General features: G+C 53.3%; 2 protein-coding genes across 2 annotated transcripts; both read left to right on the top strand.

Moving 5' to 3' along the window:
• Nucleotides 1-723: 723 nt before the first annotated feature.
• SARC_00504 (hypothetical protein) lies at nt 724-7,907 on the top strand (the record flags this gene model as incomplete). Its single annotated transcript, XM_014305790.1, has 6 exons — nt 724-1,747; nt 2,389-3,148; nt 3,601-3,764; nt 4,229-5,779; nt 6,193-7,202; nt 7,704-7,907. 6 exons carry the CDS (start codon nt 724-726, stop codon nt 7,905-7,907), a joined length of 4,713 nt encoding a protein of 1,570 aa, XP_014161265.1.
• A 155-nt stretch (nt 7,908-8,062) lies between these two features.
• Nucleotides 8,063-18,947, top strand: SARC_00503 (hypothetical protein; the record flags this gene model as incomplete). The annotated part of the gene is made up of 10 exons (XM_014305789.1): nt 8,063-8,278; nt 8,482-8,649; nt 9,093-9,372; nt 9,677-9,931; nt 10,832-10,893; nt 11,528-11,798; nt 12,468-12,698; nt 13,531-13,644; nt 13,835-14,026; nt 14,335-18,947. 10 exons carry the CDS (start codon nt 8,063-8,065, stop codon nt 18,945-18,947), a joined length of 6,402 nt encoding a protein of 2,133 aa, XP_014161264.1.
• Nucleotides 18,948-19,201: the final 254 nt, after the last annotated feature.

Raw genomic sequence — 19,201 nt, 5'->3', positions numbered from 1 at the left:
GTGGGGTCACAGGTGTGCGTGTGTGGGGTCACAGGTGTGTGTGCGTGGGGTCACATGTGTGCGTGTGTGGGGTTACAGGTGTGCGTGTGTGGGGTCACAGGTGTGCGTGTGTGGGGTCACAGGTTGTGCGTGTGTGAGGTCACAGGTATGCGTGTGTGGGGCGGTCACAGTTGGATGTTGCCTGTGTGTTGCTTGTTTATTGGCGTTCCGTATTCCATGATATGGCATGTGCGTTTTGATGTCCTGTCGTGGGCTGGTTGGTGGCTCGCTCTTTGTTGACCACAAATCGGCGGTGTTTGTGATTAGAGTTATGTCGAGGGTAGCCATGGTCGTGAGTGGACTACCATATTGCGGTCATTGTAGCCTTTGATGTTTGTTGATAGGCTTTCAACCAATGTGGTACTCGCGCTTGTTAGAAAAATCGTGACCATTGTGATACTCCAACTCAGTTGAGATGAACTCAGGTAGTAGAACGTCTACGTGTGCTGCTCTGCATGCGATGTGAAGTGTGTTCCGGTTGTAGGCGTAACCGCATCGACATAGTGGCATATTCACGGGTTTGCTGTCCAAACTTGATCCGAGTTGTTAACTTTAGCCGAACTAACCCGATTGTGAGTGAATCTGTGTGTTGTCAGTGTACGTGTGGTCTATGCATACCCACTGCTGCTAGTATGCTGACAGCATCCCCACCCGTACCATGGAAGTACCCGTACGATTACATTTATGCATGCATCAGTAACAAGGGCGGTTGTTGAGCGATCCCAAGACTTCCTTCTATCATCCGTTCGGACCCTAAAGGATACTTTTGTCTTGGACCACGCAGTGTTCTCGCAAATCCTGCTGAAGTTTCTCATATCTCGTCTGGATGCCCTTGGTGGCGACGACGACATTCTGGCCAGTGCAATGCTCAAGCTATTCAAACTAGTGTTCAATGCCGTCCACATGTTCCCGGAACAAAACGAGGTCGTGCTGCAAGTGAATCTCAGCACCATCATCATGCGGTCTATGACCCTCGCCACCACTGTCCGGCAACCCAACAAGCTCTTCCTTCTGCTGCGCAACCTATTCCGGTCTATCGGCGGGGGCAAGTTCGAGATGCTCTACAAGGAGTTTCTGCCGTTGCTGCCGGTTCTGCTGGAGCGCCTTAACAAGTTGATCCTGGTCGCCTGCCACCGCACTACACAGTATCTGTTTGTTGAGCTGTGCCTGACTGTGCCTGTGCGGTTGTCGGCGCTGTTGCCTTATTTGCACTGGCTTATGCGTCCGCTGGTTCTGGCGCTCTCTGCGGGCCCCAACGACTTGGTGCTGCAGGGCATGCGCACACTAGAGCTGTGTATCGACAATCTCACGCCGGAGTACCTAGACCCCATTATAGCCCCCGTCAAAGAGGAGCTTTTGCACGCACTCTGGATCCACATCCAACCCCCTCCCGCCTACCAGTCCCATGCATTCACAGCCATGGTCATCTTGGGCAAACTCGGCGGACGAAATAGGCGAGCGCTTAAAACGCCACCGCTACTGGAGTATGTGCACGACCCGTTTGTGGGCGTCAAGTGTCGGTTGTCTGTACCCACGAGCGCCGTCAATAGCCAGGAGTTGCTGATCAACTACCGTACCAGGACCGGCGAGAGCGAGGACAAGGCCCGGAATGACCAACCCACTCTAACACTGACGCGCCCTACCACGGAGAATGTCTCGTTGCACCTCGGCAGCAATGGTTTGGCTGCTGGCGCGGCGGGAACAACGGGTAAGTCTGGGTTTTATCATTTTGCATAAGTAAGAGTATGGTTGGTGTTGGTGTTAGGTGGTCTTTAGGATCATCCACAATGAGGATCATGGTTGTCGCTGTTGTTGTCAGGGTCGCAAAAGTAGATACTATGGTCAATGCGAGAGTTGTGAGTGTGTGATATGTCGTTCAGTGCACCAATGTATCTAGTCCTTGCAACTACCTACAGCTGCAGCTAGTGTAGTCACTGCAGGCGCTCTTCTGGTGCCTGCGCGAATACTCCTGCGGATGTCTGTGCTTTTAAGATTGAAGATGCGTGACGTTCCTGTATGTGGTACAATATCGTGGGGCGTGTGGTCAATTTATCTGCGACGCCTTGTGCGAGCGTCGTTGCTTTGAGAGTCTGGAATAAGCTTCGAATTTATTGTCACGAACTTTATATGGATGCCTCACAACTATACCACTAATTGCCTCAACAATCACAACACTTATGTCTATAAATTTGCCTCAACAACCACCACACTTATGTCTGTAAAATTGCCTCAACATTTATATCACAAATGTCTATAAAAATGCGCAAGCAATATCCCATCATTTGTACGATACAAATTTCACTCCATTCATACTATTACAATACTCACAATTCCAACCTTCATCAACAGCGGCCGCACCGCCAGCGCCATCAACATCCTCAACACCATTGGGCGACTTCGAGCTACAGCTAGACGGCCCTCTGCGCCTGGCGCACTTTGTGCTAACGCGCGACCTGGACAACGCCAACTTCTCGTCGCCGTTTGCCGTGACATCGTTTGAGCCCAATTACCGCGTGAACGGGAAGATGGCCTGCACCAACACCAACTCCTCCCCCATCGCCACCCAAGCCACGGCAGCCATGGCCAGTGCTGGTATGACTAAGACTGCGGCCAAGGAGAACGGCATGGGCGGCAGTGGAGGCACCGGTGTGGACTTGGGGCGTGTGCGAGAAGTGCACCGACGGCACGCGCTCGAGCTGGCGCAGTGTGTGGTGGTGCTGACTCTAGAGCTCACTGCCACGGGCAATACCAAGGATCTACTGGCTACCTTGGCCGCTAAGAACAGGACCAAACCCACTGCCGCATCGAGCGGGGACAGTGGTACTACCAGTGCTACAGTGAAAGCCAAGGCCGCAGATGCAAGTGCGCAGGGCCCCGCGGCAATGGATATCGACGAGAAGGGTCCAGCCGGTGAGGAAAAGGCAGCCCGCACTACACTGCCGGGAGAAGCGCGTGTGCAGAGAGAGCAGCTGGTTATGGCGCTGATGTGTGTGTGCGCGTCCATGGCTATGCCAAGCCTTGCGGAGGATGCCACGCTGTTTATGGCGGGCGTGGTGAGGCACTTTGCGATACTGATGACGACGGAGCAGCGGTCAATGTCGCGTGCAAGGTGAGTGGGGTTGGCCTCGAAGTGAGTTTGAGTGCGTATTACTTTACTGCTTCCGTTGCAGAATGCACCCCTGATTGAGTGTGCATAAGGTTGCTATCTATTCTTTCCTGGGGCTCCGGAGTTCACTGTAGTGTGTTCAGAATATGACGAGTCTCTATTGTAGATATTGAATGGTCCATTCATCTATGTTTACTATTGTGTGCAGAACTTGCGTGCTTTACACTTCATCCGCATAGTCGGTAGGTGGTATATGGTCTTGTACAGTCTCTCTTGTCTTGCGGTCGGAATGGCCGTATACGGTGGGTTGCCCCACCCACCCTTTGGGTCGCAGACGGCTATTACATATGTTGGAGCTGTGCGCGTGGTTCATCTTGGCGGTCTGTTATAGCAGGCCCACTTCCAAACGTTTGCCGACGCGAACTCATAATGCGATATGTGACAATTCTCTACAGCACACCCCCCGCACCAAAGGCAAAGCCAACGGTCGCGATAGATTCGTCGGTGATTGTTGATGTAGTTGGACAGTGCTACACTAACATCAAACGGGAATGGGTGGATGTTGGGAAACGCATAATGGATGATTTATTGGCCTGTACTGCCACTTGCCTTGATGCAGGTGAGTTGGAATCGTTGTTCACACCCGTAGTCTTTAGTTTTGAGTGATGTGTTATGTTTCTTCTGCGTCCGGGCGTTAAAGGTAACTTCTCGAACGGTGGTTATGTGTCAGAACTGGTTTTCATGCACATGGGTGTGCTAAAATCCCCTACGTGCATGGCTTCTGTATGTAGCTAGTATATGCCTATTTGTCGGATTGTGATTGTATGGTGTTAAAGGTCATCATATATATGAATATAGGATAAACTAGTACTTGTCTCTTACCGTGTCAGGCATGCACGCATCAGTCATCACGTCAAACTACAGTTGGGCTCACGCGATTTTGATTCGTCTAACCTTACATGGCTGATTTGCAAATACACAATTCAGCCATAAATACCACAACATATGTGCTTCAATTCTACTGTACACATATTGTCGTCAGCTTTTGAATTCCTGTCTGCATCTGTTTTCGCACCACTCCAGGCTCTGCCGGTACGCTCAAGCGCAGCAGCAGCGGTTCACCCCAACCAACCACTACGCCAACCCATACCTTAGAGGATGTGCAGCGGTTGATATTCGGCACGCGCATGACCGAGAGATTCGTCCTGGCCTGTTACCGCAATGCTTGGTATCAAAAGAAAGGTGGTACGCTGGGACTGCAGCATCTGTTCGCGTCCATGCCCCTCAAGTGGTGTGTGAGGCACCAGCTGCTCGCTGTGCAAGGGCTGGTGTCGCTTCTTAGTAAGGCAGATTTGGACGCCGGCAGTGTGGCTGAGGAAGCACTGCTGACGCTGACGGAGATCCTTACCAAGTGTAACCCAAGCTCAGCAGCACCCACACCGTCAGCAACGGGTCTTACAACCACCGCCAACGGGTCAGTGGCGGGCCCAGGGTCAAAAGTGCGAGGTACTATATCCACAGCCGTACCTGCACCTACATCCACGCCCACACCCAGCACCACGACTTCAGTACCAACAGCACCCGCTAGCTCCGCATTCAACATGCAGCAGACGGCGATCACACCTGGCACTGTGGGAAAGGCCAGTACGACCGCCACAAGCGCAGGCATCAAGCGCAACCCCACGACCGGGACATCTGCAACTACGAGTGCTGGCAACCATTCCATGCCCACACACGGGACCACCCCGCAAACCTCCGCAGGAGCAAACATCCCAACGCCCAACTATTTCATCAATGTGGTGACCTACCTGGTGACGCAGATGACAGCCACAAAGGAGCTGTGCCGCACAGCGGTGAACGATGCGCTGCTGCTGCTGGCGCAGTCGCGGGGGGTCAGTGTGGCGTCGTTGCTCACCACACCGTCGGTGCACGGGGTGATGCTGAAGACGGTTCTGCCCGCCATGGACAAGAAGAGCATGCGGTCGTTGTTCGATGCCAAGCAGGTGGGTGTGTTGGCGGGGTTGAGTGCGTGTCTCAGCATGCGGCCAAACCCTCCGCTGACGTTCAAGACCACGGACCATCTGGCACGCACAGTCAGTGAGGTGCTGCAGCAGACGGATACGGATGACACGGCGACCAATGTCATGAAGCCGGCCAAGGAGAGCGAGGGGAGCATGCCGCTGACACTCCTGGGCAAGCGCTACAAGGTGCTCGCGGCTGCCATGGCAACGTACGGCTTTGACGATAGCTTTAGCCTCGCGCAGCGTAACCGGTTTATCAGCTTATTCCTCATGGGCCTCGCATCGGCGACCAAGGAGATCACGCAGGCGTCGCACGATGGTATACTGTTCTACCGCAACAACATCGCCAAAGACCTACTACAGACGTCCCTGGCACCGGTGCTGCGTAGTCTGGCCGACTACCGCCGCCTCACTAAGAACTCTCTGGATGGACTCTCTCGGTTGCTAACCCTGCTCAACTCGTGCTTCAACGATACGCTGGGGGAGAAGCTGCTGGAACATCTCGATAAGTTTGCCGATTTGCAGGCCTCGGGCAATGGACAGGTCACCGTAGCAGGCGCTGCTAACGGGTGTGCCGCTGGCGTGGCTGCCGCTGGCGTCACGGGTCTTGCGGGTATGGACTTCGTTTTCCCACTTCGAGTTTTATTTTTTATGTGATTTGTGGACCATCCGATGGCAATATCGCTAGTATCTGGCCCTACTTTCCAGCCCATACTTCCAGCTCATAGCATGAAGTTATGCTGTCCATTGTCTACTTCACAAATTTGCGTAAATTTGCGTAACTCATGCATATATTTGTGGGTAGTGACATTTTAATTATGTGATCCGACTTTTACCCATTGGCCAATTGCAGCACATGTTTTAAACCCAGGTCCCATAATAGTGTGGCCCATATCAATAGACAAACCGATGTCTACGACTTGGTGGGGTGAAGTGTTCACCCGCGATAGACATCTACAGTACCGAAAACCTCGACAAGTTATGTTCGTGCACTCACGCGTTTCCTTTCCTGCACCTCTCTTGCAGGCGGAGTGGCCAGCGCCGCGCCCCAGAGAGGCGGCAACACCATCAAGATGACCGAAGACATGGGTGTGGTGGCATCGGTGATTGACATCTTCCACCAACTACCCCCAACGGCAGTAGGCTTCATGGACCGGTTGGTACCCAAGGTGCTCACCCTGGAGTGCCGTTTCAACCGGCACACAGCCAGCCCCTTCCTCACCCCGCTGGTGCGGTTCTTCACGCGCTTCCCGGGCGAGTCTATGACCTACCTATACCGCCAGCTCAACAGCCCCGTGTTCAGCGACCTCCTCGCGCGCGTGTTTGAGGACGCCGAATGCGGCGACCTGAAGGCGTACGTGGCGGAGCATTCGGACGTGTTCATCCACCAGACCTTCAGCATGGCCACTGCTGTGGAGGAGATGCGCTATCTCGCGTACTCCAGCCGTCTGCGCATGCTGGCCCTACGCATCACAAAGAGTCTCATGGCAACCAATCCCCTGGTGCTGGAGTCCTGTCCACAGCTGCTGACCGAGCTGCGCTTTATATGGCGCCGGCTAGGCTTGACACTTCCTGTGGGAGATGTGTCTCACACCAAGGAGTGCCAGTTGGTGGTAGATATCCACATGATGCACATCAAGGCCTCGCCCAACCACCCCGAGGCCATACAGAGTCTGTTTGACCTCGTGTCGGTGTTCACGCGTCGATGCATCCTGGACGACGGCTATGTGTCGCACTTCTACTTCACGGTGGTGCCTGATCTGTATACTGCGTCCAGCAAGAAGCTGCTGTTTGTGCGCTTTCTGGATACGTTTGATGACGAGACCGTGACGGATGAGACCAAGGCGCTGCTGCTGCAGAAGCTGATCCTGCCCGTGCTGTCCGCGGCGTTCAACGACGGTGATACGTTGTTGGTGCTGGACGATGCGTTGATGGTGCGCATTATCAAGTCGCTGATGGATGAACCCAACCCTGCCAACAGCCCCGACTCTACCATTCTGGGCGATAGCACACGGAACAGTCCCCTGCCGGCCCAGGTACGTATATATATGAGTGTGCGTGCGTGCATGTCTATCAGGTATGTGTTGGGGACAGCTCCATTTGCCAGGTTCTTGGGAGTGTATGCGAGACTGTAGGTTCTTGGGAGTGTATGCGTGACTGCAGGTGTTTGTGCGAGAATATGTCGTGCTTTGTCAGTGATTCTGAAGCGGGCAAGTCTTCATCAGAATAGCCACACATGTACCTTGTTTTCATTTTTCATTACTTTAGACCCATGTATGTGTCTCTCTGCCGTATGCCTGTACAGGATTTGCGAATCTATCTCTCTGGAATGTTCACTTGTCGGTAGGCTGTTGAAAGAATCGCCTGGTGTATTTGCTTTGAAACGTCTCTTCAACAGACTATGTATCGCTTAGTTACGCTCGCGCAAGTGTGTTTATTCAGATCTTTGTAGTTTCTGATGAAGGGGGCGGCAACAGAGAGAACGGGGTACGCTTCCCTGCTTCAGGGCTATTCTTTGTAATCTCCATCCGTCTCAGTGCGCGTTCAATATCTCCCTCGGTGTGTCGTATGGTGGTCCCACATGCCCTATAATCTCAGATATGGGACTGTTTCTGACCTATCACCAAAGGATTGTCAATCTCTTCGACCCGACCACTCACATCCTCTCGTTTCGGCAGCAGGCACCGGCCCTAAACACTACAACATCGCACCTTTGGCAGCAGACACAAATCCTTAACTGAGCCCAGAACACTAAATTCTTTCACTTCAGCACCCTGATCCTCTAGATAAAAAATGCGATAAACAAGTCCGAAGCCCGCAGTCCTAAACCCTCTCTCCTTCGGCACTGCACACACCCCCTAACCCCAAAACCCTCGCGCCACAGGCTCTGTCGCGCATGCCGTCGGTAGCCCGTCCGCGGAGAACCCGCATTGATCTGCTGTCGGTGGAGCTGATGCAACTGGCCACTCTCCTGGTCATCCATGCGACGGAACTGCTCACTAATGTGCGCAAGGGCATCATACAGTTTGCCTGGCACCATCTCAAGAGCGACGACACCACGGTCAAGCACTCCGGATACGTGCTGGTGGCTCACTTTGTGCAGGCCTACCCGGTAGGTCATACGCCGTGGCGGGCGGGTGTGGTTGTGAGTGCCCCGTATTGATTCAGTACTAGAGATTCTCACGCTCTATCTATCCGATGTCCATTGTACATTCTGTATGTGAGTTTATATACAGAGCATACTTAGTATGCATTCATAGGTATACGTTCCAACGTTTGTCTCATCTGAAGATGCACACCATCCTCTGTATTCAGACGCCGGAGAAGATCCTCATCCAGGTTTATGTCCAACTGCTAAGAGCGTTCCAGCCCGAAGCTCGGACTTTAGTCAAACAGGCACTCGATGTGTTGGTACCAACTCTTCCCTTTCGTCTACCACCTGATGACGAATGGCCCGATAGATGGATACGACTCACTCGCAAGGTATTATAAGTTATAGCACTCCTAACTTTGTAAGTGACATATGCGGATGTAGAGTGTGGTATTGGAGTCTTACTCTTTCAACTTTTGTGCTTCGTCGAAATATCGTAGTGCGAGGGTGGTGGGGTTTAAGCTGTAGCTGGATCAGCCTGGGTCCTATTCATAAATTTCTGCAAACTTTCCTTCTCTCATGCCCTTTGGATCGTTAGGTTGTCTGTATGCATGTTAATCAGTATAGCTATTATGTTCGATGGCATCAGTATCTATTGATAGCTATATTCTCAGCTGACCATCGTCTGTGAGGCACCCCAGATTGATGTGGCTTTCCGTTTTAACATGCAAATGTCGGATAACAATCGGTCTATCTAGTCTCATTCCATCCTCACCTTCGGGACATGAGTCACTCACTCCCGCCCCCTTTTCATTTCCCTATCCACACACTTTAGGTCATCATGGAGGAAGGCCACTCACTGCCCCAGCTTACGCACGTGTGGGCTGTAGTGGTACGTCATGCCGACCTCTTCTATGAGGCTCGGTCGCTCATAGTGCCGCAGATATCGAATTCTCTGCCGCGTATTGGACTACAGGTCAATGCAGCACCCGAAACCAAAAAATTGGGTGTGGACCTGGCGGCGCTGGTGATGTCTTGGGACCTCCGTGCGCGGACCGAGAATGAGGAGAGGGCGGGCAGGAGAGGGTCTGGCGACAGTACCGAAATGCCCGAAGGTACGCTGGGGAACTTTGGCGTGTATAGCGTGTCGTTCGGTTTTGTCTGTGCTTGATTGGGCTGACGTTGAGTGTGGGGTGTGTTCAGGTGTAGTATGTCCAATAAATTAGAGTTACAACTGCACGTCAAATTTGCCTGCTCTCAAGCCGTGTTTTCAAGCTCAGTCTCTGCAGGGGGGTATTCGTACCACTAGGGCTTATTTGCCATTCGAATCTTCACACGATCCGATAAAGACTACATCGCCTTGTATTTCCTTGATAATCACATCCGCTAACGACTTCTAATCCACCCGTGTACCTGTAGGCAAGCGTTACATGCCCTCTGACGGACCGGATGGTCTCGCGGCATCCTCCAAGCGCCTGCGTACAGAGAGCGGCGCAGTGTCTGTGTCAGCCGAGCCAGATAATGCCGATGGGAACGGTAGCTCTTCCGACGACGATTATCGCGTGGCTGCAGGGGTACCGGAAATGATCGTCAACTTCCTCATACGATTGGCGTGCATGTCCCACGATTTCTCGCGTAGATGTCTGCAGCTGCTTCAACAGATTCTGCATGATGGTATATACCGGGGTGTGGGTTGTATGGTGTGTGGATAATCACAGTGTAGGTGCTGAGTGGGCGTGTTTTGCATAGCAAAATCTACCAGGGGCTTTGTTTGTATGGTGGTCTGGAGTGCTCAGTAGGTGCTGAGTGGGCGTTTTCTGCATAGCAGTATCTACCAGGGGTTTTGTTTGTATGGTGGTCTGGAGTGCTCAGTAGGTGCTGAGTGGGCGTTTTCAGCATAGCAGTATCTACCAGGGTCTTTGTTTGTATGGTGGTCTGGAGTGCTCAGTAGGTGCTGAGTGGGCGTTTTCTGCATAGCAGTATCTACCAGGGGCCTTGTTTGTATGGTGGTCTGGAGTGCTCAGCAGGTGCTGAGTGTGATTTCTCATCATCCGCCTGATAGTATATACCAGGGAGGTGTCTTGGATCCGGTCGAATCTATCTATTTCGTATGATGCGTCAATGCCCCCATTCATGTGCTGTTCGGGCGACGATGCTTTGTTTTGGAGTTGTTCGGATCCAGTTAAATGGTTTCGATGTAGGTACTATTGTAACGTTTGAATGCGTGGTCTGTGGTCCTGTTAGGATCTGTCACGTCTGCATATCTACTCAAACTTAGATGTATGTCGATGTTTGCTCTCATATGTACCTTTCGTCAATTTCTATATGTCTTCGCAATCAACCGTGTACGCTGGTTTGTTGAGTCTTTCCGCTGCCTTTCAACACCTCAGCAGTCGCGGAGTGCTCTTGTGATCCCAATTGCCTACACCTAAAGCAATGCTTGTTATATACGGGCGCTACCAGCGACCAGCATAACATGTAATGTGTCATCAACACAATTGCGCTTACACTAACAAAGCGCACAAAAGCCAGACACTGATTCGCTCACATGCCTAAACATCTCCTTATTTGCAGGTGTCTGGCCGGATGCGAATGTCAAGTTTGTATACTTTGACAAGCTCATGCATCAAATGAAGGTAACGAAAAACACTGTATGGCTTGTGCGAGTAATGGCTTTGATTTTCATGAATTGTGTCAAGATAGTTTATTTCTTTTCGCCATGGAACAATGCTATATATGAAGGCCGCAGGTAAGCAACCTATCGTAAAAGGCTTACTATAGTGCGTGCACTTCGTCAGCTGTAAAAGTTGCGGGGGCTGATAGACTCATCAAGATACACATTCTTCACTGTCGCTTGCGACGCAATGAATACATTTTAGTTAGAGTACTGCCGCATTGTTGTGGATGGTTCTGCGATGGTTTGATGCTAAAACCCTGTAAGTGTCGGATCCTTTCTGGTGGGAAAATTGCGTCTCCGATGGTTTGCGACATCACATCTTTCTGCTCATGTGTTGCGCCCGTACGATAGGAACCGCCAATTCATATATGTTACCCATAACATGCAAGTTTTCAATTGTAAACGATCAACCGGAATCGAAACCTTGCTGGCGAGCACACCAGGATCATAAAGTGTCAATTTATAAATAATGTTTGTTTAATACTATTTTAAACTGCGTTGATCGAGTATGTATGCACCCTGCAATCCCTGCCCCGAATTAACACGTTGCGATTTGCCGTCTAAAATACCACGCACCCCCCGGCCCACCACAGCCCACAGACTCCAGCAACTGCGAGACAGTGAGTACCGCTGTGGAGATTTTGCGTATTGTGCTGTCGTCCCGCACACCAGGGAAGATTCTCTTCAACATCCACGAGCTCAGCGGCAGTCTGAGTGCATTACTCAAGTTCACGGACGAACGCGTGCTTACGCAGTTTAGACTGCTGCTGCGTCTGTTGTTGAAGACATACTCCATCCCCAGTTTTGTGCTCAAGGCCTCGCGGGAGGACACGTACGGCAAACGACCCGATGGTACAAGTGGCGGTAAGTGTCATAGGAAGGGGGTACAAGTGGTGGTAAGTGTCATAGGAAGGGGGTACAAGTGGTGGTAAGTGTCATAGGAAGGGGGTGCCTAGAAATCCGAGCTGTTGTCCTTGTCGATGTGTTTGTTTGGAAGGTTTGGACACAGACGAAGAAGTGTGTGCATGGGGTTCGGATGTATGTGTGTGTATGTTGGGGGTACGCCCTACGAGCACCTAGGTGACATACACCTGCATTGTACCTTTACATTCTACTCACTTGCACCTAGTACTTGTTTTGGGATACACTTGATCCTTAATTTTAGACTCACCTGCACCACGCATCTAACCCTGGTACACACAAACTTGCATGTATCGCCTGAACGTAGTGCACACTTCCACCCCACACTGAGCGCCACTCACCACAGGCCAGCAGTACTACATCACCATATAGATGTAAGTTACTAACGTGTGCCTTACATGGCCTGGATGTGGCGGTCTTGAATTCTCCATCGGGCTGGTTTCACTGCACTTCTCCACAGAACCAGCCGGTGTTCTGGCACGCAGCATAAAACAGAGCGCCCTGTGCGGGCTCCTATGCCTTTCTCCTGCTCGACCAATAAGCTATTTTTAAAACCCCAGTATCAAACCATCTCTCTCTCTCCCTATCTGCGTGTGTGTGTCTGTCGCACAGTCTCCCCCGGCCTGGGCTTCCTGGACATAGAGCTAGGGCTAAACGTCAACCTGGAACGCACTGGGGCGGAGGCGAACGAAGCGCTCAACAAATTCTACGGAACCATTGCACAGCGCATAACCCTCGCACTGGCACAGGCCGATGCTCAGGCAACGGCGGCGAAAGCCGCGGCGTCAGCAGCAGCAGTTGCGGCTGCAGGTACGGCTGCTGCGGGAGAGGCGGCTACGGACGGTGAGTTGCTCAATCACGCGCGTTTGTGCGAGCTTGGGCGTGCGTTTGTTTGGCAAAAGCTATGAGAATGAGAGGGGTTGCTACGGCGAGTGTGTTGGCTTGATGAGGCGTGGTTGGGCGCTTGTGTGTTTTGTACGGTGTAATTTGTTGGGTGAGTGCTATTATAGTGGTAGAAGCAGCTGCGACTGGTGCGTTGGACCTCTGTGATGCGTGTGTGTAAACTTGAGTGCTCTGTGTTCAATAAGCGGTGCTATCGAAATGAGAGAGACTGTTGCGGTTTCTTTGGCTTCTGAATGCGGTGTGGTTGTATTTGGTTGCTCTGTATTTATTGGTGAATATCACTGGAACGGGCGAGGTAACTACGCCGGTGAGTTGGATGGTAAGTGTTGTGGAGCTCATATTGACTGTGTTCTGGGAGTATGTCGGGGTGGTGCGATGGGCGGGACTGATTGCTTGGTGGGCATCTGGCTCCTGCCTGGGCTGTGCAATGGATGCACAATCAGATACGGTCAGTACGATAGAGGATAATGCAGACAACTTGGATACAGTTGTAGCACTCCGAACAATGACACGCCCGAACGATCACCCTCCTAGAAGCTGCACGCTTGGCACACAGCGCCGAGCATTGCAGCTTCACTTTAGAGTCTAATTCCGAAGCATCGCTTTCAAAAGTCAGACAAGACGTACTGAATAGCCCTATCGTTTCCGTGGTTACCAGCCGCGCTTCGTTTTTTTGGTTGTGCTCTTACTGTCAACCAGCGGTGGCAGTTCTTATACTTCAGCACTGCATCTCAACGCCTGTACGCCTACACACATTGTTCCACATATCCAGCTGGGTCTGCCACCAAAAAAGCAACGACTGCTGCCGCATCTAAGGCCGGGTTGTCTGCGGCGACCGTTGCTGCTGCTGCTGCTACCCTGGTACCATTGAAAGCTGCCGCCTTAGGTGTGTAAAACTGCTTGTCTGTCGGACTCTTCTCTTTGCGCAGCACATTGTGTGATCTCATCGCATCCGCAGCTCTACGTATCACTGAGCATTCATCCGTCGTCGCCACTTCATGCACACCACTGCCTTCCGTATCGCGTCTGTTATGCTCACTGGCTGTCTCATCCTTGTTTATTGTGCGGTATATAAGGTGGCCTCGGCCTACCCCAGTCACCAGGGCCTGCGCAACCGGCGGTGCCTCTGTATCCCATGCTGGGCTTGCTGTTGGAAATTGGCGGCAAATGCCCCGCCTACGTGGACGGCTTCATACCCCGGTTGTGCGACCGGCTGCGCGATCTACTCAGCGAACACTTGGGGACTACGGCCACCGCTGCAGCAAACGGTGAGTGGGGTGGGGTGTATTCGCTTGTGCGCAGAGTATTGTCTTCTGTATCATCACGGCCCAGTCGAGTTTGTTCTATGTATCGATAGCGTGTTGTAGCGGTTGTATGGCGCGGACTCACCTGTTCCTCTTTTCCCCTGTATATATTAAGCGTATGGCGTGCAAACAAATGCATTTTTATGGTTCTCAGACATATACACAGCGTACTGGCGCATCTGTCATCCTTAGTGCTTGGGCGTGATAACAAAAGCACTTATGATTTCTGAGTATAACCACTGCACACTGACACATTTGTTGATCCCCCTCAGCTGCGTCTACCAGCGCGGCCGCTTCAGGGGCTGCCAGAAGTGCGGCCCAGGTGTCGCAGCAACAACAGCAGTTGTACAGACAGCAGAAAGGAACAGCCGCGGCACATGCTCACTCAGAGGCAGACGTCCGCAAGCTCATCACCATCATAATCCGCATCATATGCCTGCGTGTAGATAAACTCAAGGGAGTGCCGTCCGGGAAGTCCGTTGCACCCGCCAAACCGGAGTCTGCAGCCGGTGGCGGGGTGCCTATGCAAACCACCGACAGTGCCAAGGCGACATCGGCGAATGCCAAGAGGAATGGGAAGGGGGCGACGGTTGATGTGGAGCATACGGACGCGCACATATACTTCCTGGCCGCCCTAGGCGAGATCATCACCGCTTCACAATCCGTGTCCCTGATCACTCATGTGATTAGCATCGCGCGGCAGTGGATGTTTCCCAGTGAGCAAGCCGAGAGCGCAGCATACGCCAGCTCAGCGGATGGCAGTGTGGACAATGACGATACACCATCTGCCAAGGCGGCCATGCCTGTCATGGACACGTGCATGCTGCTGCTGAAGATGGGCACGCTGCTGCGCTTCGACCAGGACGCGCCCGTGAACAAGGCGTTCCTGTCGCTGATACTGGCCTTGTTTGCGGATGCAGAGAAGATGCAGATGATCAACGCCGACGCTGAATTGCGCAAGGGTGTGCAGCCGCTGCTCATGGTCGGCCTACGCGCGGACAAGACGCCGGACCAACGCGCACTGTTTCTGCAGTACCACAACTCGTACGTACCCCAGACGGCCATTGTCGATAGACTGCACTTCTGCATCTCCGGCCAGAGCTGGGAGGCGGCGAGAGGCTACTTCTGGCTGACTCATTGGGTTGAAATCATGCTGGGTGTGGTCATGGCACGCAAGCCGGTGACCGCCAGTGGGACACCCCCGTCCACGACTGAAGCCTCCCACAGCGCCACAGACGCGGATGTTACTGCGGACACCGACGCTGCCACGAAGACAGGCACCCCCATGGATGTCGATAAGGACACAGAGTCCACGTACGACACCATGTGCAGCACGCAGGACCAGTGGACTGCGTCTATTGTCCACCGGTCGCTGGCTGGAGAGGTGCTGCTGCCGGTGCTGAGTCTGTGCCAGTTGTCGCCCTCCCACGCTGCGCAGGTTTGGTCAGACCTCTTTCCCGTGGTCTGGGAGCAGCTGAGTGCGGACGAGCAAGTGACCATTGGCAGCAAACTGGTGCACTTTATGACGCGCGCGTACCATTCGGTACAGAAGCTGCAACGGCCCAACCCCCTGGCAACGTTGGTAGAGGCCCTTGAGAAGTGCAATCAGGGCGCGGGCGGTGTGCGGATACCCATTGAGGTGCTGCAAATGGTGGCGCAGCAACACGGCTTGTGGCACTCCGCCTGCGACCGCCTGCTAGCGATAGTTGACGAGGCTCACCTGTCAGAGAAGGCACCCGGAGCTCGTGGTGCAAAGGGCGTAGGCGCAGGTACGTTGAGCGGCGCTACAAAAGTGGTCGATATCACCCCACCCAGCGGTACAGCCATGGACATAGGTGGCGCGTTGGTGCCTGCTGGTGCCGCTACTACCACTGGCGGGCCTGCTTTAGAGACCGAGACCGAGCAGGCCGCGGCGAAAGCTGAGCATGACAGGGCCGTGGCTGCGCTTAGCTCACTGTTTGAGCAGATGAGCGAACGCGATCTGATGTTTGGCCTGTGGTATCGAGAGGCCCACTACCGCGAGACCGTGGAGGCGCTGTCGTACGACCACGGATGCTACTGGACACGCGCGCAGCTGGCGTACGAGGCAGCCTTTGACAAGTACCGAACCGGCCCGCTATACAGCGCGGAGCTGTCCATGCTGCAGGATCGATGGATCGAGTGTGCGCGGCATCTGGACCAGAATAGCATGCTGCTGCAACTGGCGCAGGCCGAGAACATGCCTGAACTGCTGCTGGATTGTGCGTGGAAGCTTGGTGACTGGCCGCAGCAGATAGACACCCTCGCACGCGTCCAGGCGACCCACCCGGAGAACACCCAGCTCAAACTGTACGAACTCTTCTGCACCATCTGTAACCCAAAGGAGCCCAGACTTGTGCTGGTGCCCAAACTGGTCGAGCAGGGAATGGTCCTGGGCCTGCAGGAGTGGCGTGCACTGCCAACGATTGTGGGGGATGCGCATCTGGGGTTGCTGGGTAAGTTCCAGCAGCTCATGGAGATGCAGGAGTCCACCAAGATTCTTTCGACCATCCAGGCGCAGAACTACCACAGGCCCCAGGCCGTGAGCGATCTGAAGATGGTTCTCAACACGTGGCGTGACAGACTGCCGAACAAATGGGACGATATCACAGTGTGGAATGAACTGCTGACGTGGCGGCACAACGTGTTCACGGCGATTAATCTGGCATTCCAGCCCATGCAGAATCCAGCGTACACATCGGTGTCGACGGGTCAGACCCTCGCGCCGTACTGCGGGTACCATGAGATGGCGTGCACCATTAATAGGTTTGCGCACGTGGCGCGTAAGCATATGCTGATGGACGTGTGCCTGTCGTCGCTCAACAAGATATACACTCTGCCAAACATTGAGATCCACGACGCCTTCCTGAAGCTCTATGAACAAGCCAAGTGTTACCACCAGCTCACACAGGACTACGGGGCGGGCTTAGACATCATTAATTCGACGAATCTGGGCTACTTTGGCCGCAAGAAGAAAGCCGAGTTCTTCTCACTCAAGGGACAGTTCCTTCAGTTGATGCACAAGAGTACGGAGGCCAACGAGGCCTTCTCCACAGCGCTGACCATCTTCGACACCCTGGGCCAGGGGTGGCTGGCGTGGGGCGGGTTCTGCGATCAACTGTTCCTAGAAACGAAGGGTACGCCCCAACACCGTGAGCTTGGTGCGCAGGCTATCACATGCTACCTTAACGCCGCTCGCACGTCCAACTACAGCAAGGGCATGAAGGTCATCGCCCGAGCCCTGTGGCTGCTGAGCTACGATACCAAGGATAACCACCTGGCACACATCTTTGAGACTTACTATGAAGGGGTGCCGACGGAGTATTGGATACCCTGGATTCCACAGTTGCTGGTGTCCCTGCAAAGGCCCGAGGCGAGCGCAGCGTTTGTTGTGCTACAGGCACTCATCACAGCACACCCACAGGCCGTGTATTGTCCGTTGCGCACGTGTCTGATAGAGATGCGATACCAGGGCGGGTTGAATTACAGCCTGCAACAGCAGCGACAGCAGCAGCAAGCACAGGCGGCCCTACAGGCACAGGCGGCGCAACGGGCACAGCAACAAGCGAATGCTAATGCAGCTGGGACGACAGGTGCCTATACACAGTCACAGTACAACCGCACACAACCTTCGCACATGTCTACGGCTACAGCGCCGCCGGGAGGGGCGAGCGCATCTACTGGGATGAGTGTGGGAGTGACGAATGTCAGCACTGGCGGTTCGGCTGGGGGATTGAGGACAGGGAACACCGTTACTGCAGGTGCCCCGAGAAACACGAGCATGCAACAGACACAGTACGCTAGCAACCCATCACAGATGCAGACGCAGGCACCGCAACCACAGCATGTGCAACAGGGTCAACTCAAACAGGGCACCCAGCTCAAGCAGCCAGGTACGACTGTGTCCTACACCCACCCACCCACCCAGCAAATAAAGAACACGGGTGTGGGCGCGGGGCCAGTTATGAAGACACAGCCACAGCCACAGACATATGCTCAAGCTCAAGCTCAAGCTCAGGGAAATAGGCCTCGTGCTGCCACTGGCCAAACACAGCAGCCGAAACATCAACAACAACAACAACAACAGCCACAACAACAACAGCAACCACAACAACAGCAACCACAACAACAGCAACCACAACAACAAAAACCACAACCACCGCAGCAACAACAGCAGCAACAGTATACTCAGCCACAGAGCCAAGCTGGCCATACCGGATACACTACTGCGGCGACCAATTACGCAACCGCTCAACCACAAACCTATCAGTCACACGCTCAAGGACAGTCACAAGCACAGCCTCAGACTCTACCACAGTCACAACTGCAATCGCAACCACAGACGCAGTCACAGGCCCAACCACAGCGCCAACCACAGACACAACCACAGCCCAAGATACAATCACAACCCCAGGCACAGCCACAGACACAAATGGAAACGCAACCGCAACCGCAACCGCAATCTCAGCCACAGGCACAGACGCAGCAAGGAGGTGTTCCCAGGACACAACCACAAATGCACGCACAGACAGCTTCACCGCACACGTACACCTCACAGGCCGTGCAGTCCACATCAGCTGTCATACCCACAGGCCTATCCACCACAAGCACCGGAGGTGCCACAAACACCCTGAATCAGACAAATCAGACACAGACGGCCACGTCCACGCCTGCACCTACACAGAATCAGTCACAGCCGCAGCCACAGCTCTCGGGCACCCAGAGCACAAACACCGCTCAGCCATACGCACCCACGCCCACACCGACATCACAAGGCCCAACACATTATAGATCTGCCAATCCCACGACGCAAACGCAAGCATCTGTGGGTGGCCTCAAGTCAACTGGAGCCTCACCTCAGGTATGAATATCGCTTCGATTCTTTTAAGTGACGAAATCTCGCGGTGGTGTGAGGGTTGAGATTGAGTTGCGATTTCACCATGCAACAGCACATTTCAAATGTGCCAATTAATTTGGGTTAACGTCCTCTGTGGTGACTTTTCTAAGCGAGGAATATGTACCTCCAGCTTCACGCATGTATATACATTCATTTTCGTAACAATATGGACGTATACACTTCACTATATATATATATATTTTTTATATTTATATTTATACATA

This window comes from Sphaeroforma arctica, assembly GCF_001186125.1.
Source record: "Sphaeroforma arctica JP610 unplaced genomic scaffold supercont1.16, whole genome shotgun sequence".
In the NCBI taxonomy this organism is placed as follows: domain Eukaryota; class Ichthyosporea; order Ichthyophonida; genus Sphaeroforma; species Sphaeroforma arctica.
Note: the sequence above shows the minus strand (reverse complement) of the source record. Positions and strands in the feature narration are given on the sequence as shown.